This window comes from Orycteropus afer, unplaced genomic scaffold (assembly GCF_000298275.1).
Source record: "Orycteropus afer afer isolate SDZICR_OR568_19922 unplaced genomic scaffold, OryAfe1.0 scaffold00048, whole genome shotgun sequence".
In the NCBI taxonomy this organism is placed as follows: Eukaryota; Metazoa; Chordata; class Mammalia; order Tubulidentata; family Orycteropodidae; genus Orycteropus; species Orycteropus afer.
In genome coordinates, this window is record NW_006921635.1 from 2,802,619 (window position 1) to 2,813,012 (window position 10,394).

The following is a 10,394-nucleotide window of genomic DNA, read 5'->3' on the forward strand; positions in this document are numbered from 1 at the left end:
TGAGTTCAGGAAAAAATGCTCAGTCTCTTTCCCAGCCCACCATCTCTCAACAGTCTCTCACAGTCTCTCTCCCAGCAATGCGTGTCCCTTGGTATCTCTCTCAGCAATGCGTGTCTCTTGAGTCTCTTTCCCAGCAGCACATGTCTTGCAGGAGCATGTCTTTCCTCAGCCAGCAGTCAGAGAGAGTTCTGCCTCTAGAAGGCCTCCTTTTGAGCCCAACAGAGTGGCCAAACTAGCCAATCATAGCAGCAGAACTCTAAGCACCTGAGAGAGAGTGGGAACCTCCCAGAACACTGTTTTGCGCGACTCCTAACAGAAATACTCCAGGTGGACAACTTTAGCAATCAGGAGCTCCTCAGTTGCTCATAGCAATTCCCACCTTGGAGTTTACAAAGAGTTATGGATAGAAAAGCCACACTAAGTAATTTACTACACTGCACTGACAAACTTTGGTTCCCATGGGAGTCTAATATTGTGTTCCCTCGACTCTAGGTCAAGGAGCCCTGGTGGTGCAGTGCCTAAGGCATTTGCCTGCTAACCAGAAGGTTGGCAGTTCAAATCCACCAGCTGTTCTGTGGAAGGAAGACTAAGCAACCTTCTTCCATAAAGATTTACTGCCTCAGAAACCCAATGCAGGTTGCTATGAGTCGGAATCAACTTGATGGCAGGGGGTTTGGTTTGGTTTTTTTTATGACTCTGGGTCATTGTGAAAAGTTTAAAAACCCGTATCATGGAAAGCAAAAGGAATACATTTCTTCTTTCTAACTCAAAGCAGAAGCAGTCAGATTAAGAAGCCTCTAGCACAGCAAGAATTCATGGAACCAAACTGGGTACAAGTGTTCTATGGGGTCAAACCCAGTCACACGGAAAAGCAACGCAAGATCTGTGAAGTGGTGTCCTGCTGTAAGACCGAGTACAACATCCTCTTAGGCCCTGTCACTCAATGTTTAATTTCCCTAAAATGGGGGCTTTTAAAACATCACTTACTGTAAAATAAATTACTTCCTTAGCATGGAAGCAGGTCAAAAGCTAACACAAACAAGAAACCTAACTTATGTTAACATCACACTTCTCACCACCACTCGCCATCCACCCTGAGCTGAAGTGTGCGAACCTCTTAGAAAATTTTGCATTCTGAAGTAGGTTTTCTGTTTTTCCTAACCAGAGATGAATTGCAGAGTTCTAGTGTGGAAAAGGAATCCCTGCTTAGACAGGGAAGACGGCATGGGGACAGTGCTCAGAGCCAGCATGTCTGTTGTCAAGAAACAGACAGCTGCTGTTCTCTCAGCTTTTGTAAAAAAAAAAAAAAAATCAGATGCCAGCTAAGGTTTCCTAAATGACTCCGGACATCATGCTGTTTCTTATTACTGTGGTGGTGGGTTTGTTAATTGCATCAGCCAAGCAGAGGGCAGTGATTCTGTTCTTGAATGCCCAGGACTGGATTATTTCAGACCACCTCCACATTTTGGTGATTCACAAACAACAACTGGCCTGCCTAAACTTATCCTTTACTTTTAGGAAATTTTGTGGGTTTCTATCAGCCTGGGGATTCTTCTTACTTGTTTATGAAAACAGTAGGTTACGTAAGAGTGTAACTGGTTTTTTTTTTTTTTTTTTTTTTTTTTAAGCTATTTCGCAGTTTCCTGGTAACCATTCAGTCATCTGTTTCAACACCCTGACATGAAATAAAGGCAGGTGCTGAGGCACACACTCGCCACTCAGGCACACACCTCATTTCTTGAGCGTTCGCGAGGTGAGGCGCTCCGTCACCCTAACCTGATCCACTCATGAACGGGAACGTCTTGCAGAAACACGGCACCTTTCTGCAAGTGGACCACAAGAACTGCTGTGTATTCCGGGATGACTTCATCGTCAGTGTGTTGCCACCGGTGTTGGCACTGGAGTTTGTGTTTGGGCTCCTGGGCAATGGCCTGGCTCTGTGGATTTTCTGCTTCCACCTCAAGTCCTGGAAATCCAGCCGGATTTTCCTGTTCAACCTGGCCCTGGCTGACTTTCTCCTCATCATCTGCCTGCCGTTCCTGACAGATAACTACGTGAGGAAGTGGGACTGGAGGTTTGGGGACATCGCCTGCCGGGTGATGCTGTTCATGTTGGCCATGAACCGCCAGGGCAGCATCATCTTCCTCACGGTGGTGGCCGTGGACAGGTATTTCCGGGTGGTCCATCCCCACCATGCCCTAAACAAGATCTCCAATCAGACGGCTGCTATCATCTCCTGCCTTCTGTGGGGTGTCACCATCGGCCTGACCGGTCATCTCCTCCGCAAAAACCTGCTGACCCCGAACAATGGTGCCCATTTGTGCAGCAGCTTCAGCATCTGCAAAGCCTTCGGGTGGCACGATGCCATGTTCCTGCTGGAGTTCTTCTTGCCCCTGGGCATCATCTTCTTCTGCTCGGCCAGGATCATCTGGAGCCTACGCCAGAGGCAAATGGACCGGCACACGAAGATCAAGAGAGCCATTCGCTTCATCATGGTGGTGGCCGTCGTCTTCGTCATCTGCTTCCTGCCCAGCGTGGCCGCGAGGATACGCATTTTCTGGCTCCTGCACAAAGTGGGGATACAGGATTGCAGCCACTATCACTCCGTTGACCTGGCATTTTTCGTGACTCTCAGCTTCACTTACATGAACAGCATGCTGGACCCCCTGGTCTACTACTTTTCCAGCCCGTCTTTCCCGAACTTCTTCTCCACCATGATCAACCGCTGCCTGCGGAAGACGCCTGGGGAGCCAGATAACAACCGGAGCACGAGCTTGGAGCTCACAGAGGATCAGACCACCACCAGGAACACTCCAGAAGCTTTAATGGCCAACTCCGGTGAGACATAGAGCCCCCCGCTAACTGAGCTCAACCTCTCCTTAAATGACCCCACCAAGAAGCAACGTTGTCACCAAGAACCAAGATTTCCAGACACATGGTTTTGCTAGTGCCCAGAGTAACATCACTGGACTTGGCCTGAGGTTTCCTGGGACTTCCTCATTCAGAGAATCAGACTTAGAGAAGCAGAGTGGCTGAGTGGACTACCTGGTTGGAGGTTGTCCCTACAGAAACCCTGGGGAAGGAAGAGGAAAACATCGAAGCTTCTGAAATTCCTGCTTAATCTCTGCCCCACGCAGGGCTAAAGATGTAACGTCGGCAACATTTCAGCTGAGCAGAGTCAGAGCCACAGAGAAGCCATGGGCGCCTGTGACTAGCTGGTCTCCTGCCTCACCTGCCTGAGACTTGGACGGTTCTGTGCTCCTGGGGCAATGTGTAACGTGTTCGTGGACTCCAACTGGGAGAAGAGCTGGGTGATTGGAGGGGAGCGAGGTTTCTCCTGGAGGGAGCTCAGACATCTTTAACCAAGTCAGTAGGTCAACTGGGTTTGCTGGGACCATTTCCTCTGTCAGCCATGCTGCAGTAGAAACAGACCAGGCAAAAAAACTCACAAGCTTTGGTTAATATGTGAGTTGCCAGTGGAGGCGAGAAGGCAATGAGCCCCAAGAGGGAGTGAGCTACTCGGTGTTACTAAGGGAAAGGAAATGGCTTCTGTGCTCTGACCAGTGACTGATCCATTGCTCTCTTGTTTAATTAATTTGAAGGCTGAGCAGTCACAAAGGCTTCAGAAAGAATGCAGCTTCCCACCTGTTTGCTCTCATCATTTTAAGGGGAGTGTGCTGTGCCCAATGGCCACGGGGGAAGAGTCCCCTTGTTCCGTGGCTCCCCACTCGTGTGTTTCTGTACTCAGCATAAATTGACCACTTTAATAAACCTTGACATGAGACACGGTCTGGCGTTGCATTTGTCTGGGTCATGGTTCATAGACACGGACTTCTTGCTTAAGCAGAGACCATGATGGGTTGTTAACTCTGTCCTGTTAGGAAAATCGGATATTATAAAGTGAGAGCAGGATATGGACGCTGAGGTACATCATGAGACAGTTCTGTAAAAGTAACCTCCATGTGGGAAAAGGATGGGAAAGGACTGAGAACAAATAGGAATGATTTAATTTGGAGAGTAGATTGCAAATGCATTCAAATTCTCTTTAGAATTTGGTGAATGTTGCTATTAATGTTTGTGTATTAAAAAAGGAACAAGGACAGACTGGTTTTTTTGTTTTTTTTTTTCTGCAGGAGGAAGACAGGCTTCCTAGGGCACAGTTTCAGTACCCAGTTCTAGGATGCAAAGGAGATGTGCTGGTTTGCATCTCAGATCAATCCGAGTTTCTGTGAGGTGTTCATTTTCAGCCTGCCCCTCCTCGATTTTTCAACAAGAGGAGGCTTGTCTGGGACTTGACTGCAGATAAGAAACTTAGATATTGAAAATCCCAGCCATGCATGGCAGTTAATGAAAATAGAGGCTCTTGAATGTCTTAAATGCAGAGCAGTTTGCTCTGTGTCCAACCAGTGAAGGGAGAAATAGAAAGTTAAAAAGCAGGGATCGCCTTCCTAGAGAGGAAGAGGTGGCAGCATTAGGCTCAGAGGAAGACAGGAACTCCCTAAAGCCTCCAGTCTGAGTCAGTAGGGAGTCGGGTGGTGAGACGCCAAGCCCTTCAGTAAATAAGGTGGTTTTCATGTGTTCAGAACTCAACAACTGACATTTTCGTTTTCAGGCATTGAATCAATTTTACATAGTAAACACCAAGTATGTTTCAGGTACAGTTCTGGTTGGTGGAGACTGAGCCAGGAACCAGTTGGCCAAGACTCTTTTTCACAGAACTCATACTTCAGAGGGAAGGAGCAGAGGGGAAATGAATGAATGAAAAGGGAATTTTGGATAGCTGTGACAGACCCGGCTTTGATTCCGGGACAGTGCAACTCATACGCCACCTCCACTGTCTATCTTGTGGCTTCCTGGTAACCCGTCATCTATTTCAACACTCTGACATGATAGAAGGTGTGCTGAACCCCACGTTCACCACACAGACACCACAGACACACAACTCTCTCCTTGAGCATTCATTAGGGGAGGTGCTCTGTGAGACTAAGACAATCCATTCAGGAACTGGCATATTCTGCAGAAAGATGACCACTTTCTGTAAGTTGACGTAACTGCCGTGTATTCCGGGATCACTTCATTGCCAACGTGTTGCCACCAGTGTTGGTGCCGGAGTTTGGCCGGGCTCTGTGGGTTTTCTGCTTCCACCTCAAGTCCTGGGAATCCAGCCGGATTTTCCTGTTCATCCTGGCCGTGGCTGACTTTCTCCTGATCATCTGTCTGCTTTTTTGAACTGATAAGATAATGAGGAAGTGGGACTGGAGGTTTCGGGACATCGCCTGCTGGGTGATGCTTTCATTCTGCCCGCGAACCACCAGGACAGCATCATCTTCCTCATGGTGGTGGCCGTGGACAGCTACTTCCAGACAGACCATCTCCACCAAGCTCTGAACAAGATCTCCACTGGGACAACCCCCATCATCTCCTGTCTCTTGTATGGTGTCACCAATGGCCTGCCCTGTCACCTCCTGTATAAACAGATACTGATGGAAAACCATGGAGGGAATTTGTGCCATAGCTTTAGCTTCTGCAAAGCCTTTGGGTAGCACGATGCCATGTTCCTCCTGGACTTCTTGTCCCTTGCACCCTCCTTTCCGCTCAACCAGAATCATCCAGAGCCAGGCATGGGAAGATCAAGAGAACCATTCGCCCATCATGGTGGTGGCCATGTCTTCATCATCTACTTCCTGCCAAGTGTAGCCACAAGAGGAGTTTTATGGCTCTTGCACACAGTGGAGACACAAGATTGTAACATCTACTGCTCAAGTATGTTCAACCTCCTGATATACTTCTTCTTCAGCCCAGCTTTTCCCAACTTCTTCTCTTCCATGATCAACTTCTGCCTCTGGAAGAAGTTGCCAGGTGAGACAGATAATAACCGGACCACGAGTGTGGAGCTCACAGAAGATCTGAGCACCACCAGGAATGCTCCGGAAACTCATGGTCAACTCCAGTGAGACATGGAGCCCCTGTTACCTGACCGCAATGTCTCCTTAAATAACCCAGCCAAGAAGTGACATCGTCACCAAGAACCACCATCTCTGGATACGTGGTTTTGTTGTTGAACAGAGGAACATCACTGGACTTGGCCCAAGGTTTCCTGGGACTTCCACATTCAGAGTATCTTATTTAGAGAAACAATATGGCCAAGTGAGCCCCTTGGTTGCAGGTTATCACTATAGAAATCTTGGGGAAGGGAGAGGAAAGCCTCTAAGCTTCTGAAACTCCTGCTTAATCTCTGGCCCATGTAGGACTGAAGATGCAACGTCGTTAACATTTCTGCTGAGCAGAGTCAGAGCCACAGAGAGGCCATGGGCACCTGTGACTTGCTGGTCTCCTGCTTCACCTGTCTGAGACTTGGATGTGTCTTAGCTCCTGGGGCAACATCTAGCATGTTCGTGGACTTCAACTGGGAGAAGTGCTGAATGTCTTGTTTTTTCTAGTGCTGTTTTAACAGAAATACCACAAGTCAATGGCTTTAACAAACAGGAATTTATTCTCTTACAGGTTAGGAGGCTCCAAGTTCAAATTCAGAGTGCTGGCTCTAGGGGCTGGGTGAGGATCCTTGACCTGGGCTGCTTCTCTGCCTCTTGTTCCAGGACCTCTGGAATTGGAGGTGTCTCCCAACCAAGGCAACTGCTGGCTGCTGAGGCTGACAAACCCAAGGTCAGCAGGTAAAACCGCACAATCCCAAGATCGGCAGGCAATATGGCAGGCCACGGGTTGAAGTCCAGAAGCTGGAGATCAAGACATGGCCAAGTGCAGAATCCAACTGTGCCAAAAGCTAGAGACCCTCCTCAAAGCTTCCCCATATATACTAGAAGGAAACCACATCTCAAAGGCAACTGCTTAGCTGCTCATAGTAGAGCCCACCATGGAGGTGGTCACAACCTGTTCATGGGAAAGAACTACATGCAGCTGCCAAGCTACCCAAAACCATGGTCCAGCCTAGCTTGATACCCAATCTTAACTACCACACTGAATGACTGGAGGGGAGCTAGGTTTTTCCTGGAGGGAGCCCAGATATCATTAAACAAGACAGTAGGTCGACTGGGTTTGCTGAGACCACTTTATCTGTCAGCCACACTGTAGCAGGAAGAGATTGGGCAGAGAGCTTACGGCTTTGGCTAATATCTGAGTTGCTAATGGAGGTGAAAAGCGATGAGGCCCAGGAGGGAATGAGCTACACGGGGTTACTAAGGGAAAGGAAATGGCTTCTGTGCTCTAACCAAGACTAATCCGTTGCCCTCTTGTTTAATTAATTTGAACTTCCCGCCTGTTTGCTTTCACCATGACATGGGGACAGTGCTGTGCCCAATAGTCATAGTGGAAGAGTCACAAGGGGGAAGGCTCACCACTATTGTGTGTCTGTGCTCAGCATAAACTGATACTTGAATAAACTTGGACATGAGACACGGTCTGGCGTTGCATTTGTCTGGGTCATGGTTCACAGAAATGGACTTTTTGCTTAAGGAGAGACTATGCTGGGTTAACTGTGTCCTGTTAGGAAAATCGGACACTGTGCAGTGAGAGCAGGACACAGGCACCGAGCTACATCACAAGACAGTTGTGTAAAAATGACTTATGTGTGGGAACAGAATGGGAAAGGATTAGGAGCAAATTTAAAAAATAAATAAGAACTATTTAATTATGAAGTCTAGATTGCCAGCTGTTGTTAGGTGTCATCAAGTCGTGTCCAACTCATAGTGACCCTACGCACAGCAGAACTAGACACTGCCTGGTCTTGTGCCAGCCTTATGATCCTTGCTATACCTGAGCCAATTGTTGGCACCAGTGTCTACCCATCTCATTGAGGGTCTTCCCCTTCTTTGTTGACCCTCCACTTCACCAAGCATGACATCCTTCTCCAGGCTATGGCTCCTTCTGACAACATGACCAAAGAGATGAGATGAAGTCTGGCCATTCTCACTTCCAAGGAGCATTCTGGCTGCACTTCCTCCAGGACAGAATTGTTAATCCTTTTAGCAGACTAAAAATCGGTACTCTTAGCATTCTTCTCCAACACCACAACTCAAAAGCATCAATTCTTCAGTCTTCCTTATTCATTGTCCAGCTCTCACATGCATAAGAGGTGACTGAAAATACCATGGCTTGGGTTAGATGCACCTTAGTCTTCAAGGAGACATCTTGGTTCGTCAGCACTTGAAAGTACTTTTGCAGCAAATTTGCCCCATGCAATATGTTGTCTGATGTCTTGATTGCTGCTTTCATTTGTGTTGATCGTAGGACCAAAAAATATGAAATCCTTGACAACTTCAATCTTTTCTCCATCCACTGTGAAGCTGTTTATTGGACCAGGTTGCCAGTACATTTCATAATTTTGTTCAGAGTTTGGTGAATGTTGCTGTTACTACTCATGTAGTTAAACAAGAACTGGGCCAGAGTGGGACTTTTCTGCAGCAGGAGGAAGACAGACATCCTTGGGCAGTTTCAGTACCCAGTTCTGCGATGGAAAGGAGATGTGCTGGTTTCAACCTCAGATCAATCCAAGTTCCTGTGAAGCTTTCATTTCCAGCTTGTCCCTCCTGATTCTTCAACAAGAGGAGGCTTGCCTCGACCTCCTGACTTGGTTGAAGATAAGGCTTAGACGCTCAGCCCTAGATGTCAATAAAGGAAGAAAGAAAGGTAGAGGCTCTTGAATTTCTTAAATGCAAAGCCAATTGCTCGCTGTATCTCAAAGCAATATTGCAAGAGATGGAGAGCTAAGAGGAAGGATCACTTTCCTAGAGAGGAAGAGATGGCAGAGTCCTGCTCAGAGGACACAGGGACTTCCCTAAGCCTCCAGTCTGAGTCAGAAGGGAGTTGGTTTGTGAGACTCCAATTCTTTCAACAGACAAAGTGGTTTTCAAGTGTTCAGAACTCAATGACTGAATTCATTCATCAGTTCACGCGTTCAGTCCATGTTTACATATCAAACACCAACAATTTGCCTGGTAAGGAGACCTGGTGGTATAATAGTGAAAACGTTAGGCTGCTAACTGAAAGGTTGGTGGTTCTAACCCACCAGCCACTCCACGAGAGAAATATGTGTTAGTCTGCTTCCTTAAAGATGACACTCTTGAAAATGGGCAGAAGATATGAATAGACACTTCACCAAGGAGAATATTTAGGCAGCCAACAAACATATGAAGAAATGCTCATGATAATTAGCCATTAGAGAGATGCAAATCAAAACAACAATGAGATACCATCTTACCCCAGCACTCGTAGCAAAGTTCAACAAGACAGAAAATAACAAATTCTGGCAAGGATGTGGAGAGATTGAAACTCTCATGCACTGTTGGTGGGACTATAAAATGGTACAACCACTATACAAAGCAGTATGGTGGTTCCTTAAAACTTTGGAATTAGAAATACCATTTGACCCAGCCATTCCATTACTAGGTATATATCCTAAAGAAGTGAGAGCCATGACAAGAACAGACATATGCACACCCATGTTCATCGCAGCACTGTTTACAATAGCCAAAAGATGAAAACAACTGAGGAATGGATAACTATGATACATACACACAATGGAATATTATGTGACCCTAAAGAATAACATTGAATCTGCAAAACACCACATAATGTGGATGAACTTGAAGGACATTGTTGTTGTTGTTGTTATGTGCCGTCGAGTCGGCCCTGACTCATAGCGACCCCTCCTTGGGTTTCCAAGGCAGTATCACTACAGAAGTAGGATTGCCCAACCTGAAGGACATTATACTGAGTGAAATAAGTCAATAACAGAAGGACAAATATTGTATTAGTCCATTATTGTAGAAGTTAAGGAAAGGTTTATCTATGGAAGGAAATTTTCTTTGTTGGTTACCAGGAGTGAAAGGGGAGGGGAGGGAACACTGTTAGACAGGTAGAGATAAGTACTGATTTTGGTGAAGAGATGGGCAATGTACCAAATGTGAGTGATCAACATGGTGGCACTGAGGAAGAGGAAGACATAGAAAGGTACATGGGAGGTTCAGAAAACAAAGACGAACCCTTTTGCACACACAGTACTGCATTGTCAGTGAAGGCAAACATGGGTATATGGGTGGATAGATGGGTGGATTGGCTGAACTATTAGGTATGTCTATGAAGTGGGGAGTGTACCCAAGTCCATGTATTGGGTTGGCAGAGAATGGCCCTATAAGTGTATTTGTATGATCTGTAAGAATTCCCAGGTGTATAATAGAGCTGACAAGAGACAAGGTTGTAGTCACTTCTTGGTTACAGCCAGCTACCCAGAGGGACCAAGTAATTGAACCAATGGGCTCAGGACCGTAGTCACAGGGGACATCAAGCTCAACTGGCATAACATACTACACAAAACATTGTTCCACCTCCTACTTTGGCCAGTAGCGACTGGGATCTTAAAAGCTTGCAAGCAGCCATCT

At 46.7% G+C, this 10,394-nt stretch overlaps 1 protein-coding gene and 1 pseudogene across 1 annotated transcript; both read left to right on the top strand.

Annotated features, from left to right (window-relative positions):
• The first annotated feature begins 1,787 nt into the window (after positions 1-1,787).
• Positions 1,788-2,849, top strand: LOC103194822 (hydroxycarboxylic acid receptor 2-like). The gene has a single exon (XM_007938250.2). It carries the CDS (start codon positions 1,788-1,790, stop codon positions 2,847-2,849), a length of 1,062 nt encoding a protein of 353 aa, XP_007936441.2.
• Positions 2,850-3,269: 420 nt separating this feature from the next.
• On the top strand, positions 3,270-5,994 carry LOC103194823 (annotated as a pseudogene).
• Positions 5,995-10,394: the final 4,400 nt, after the last annotated feature.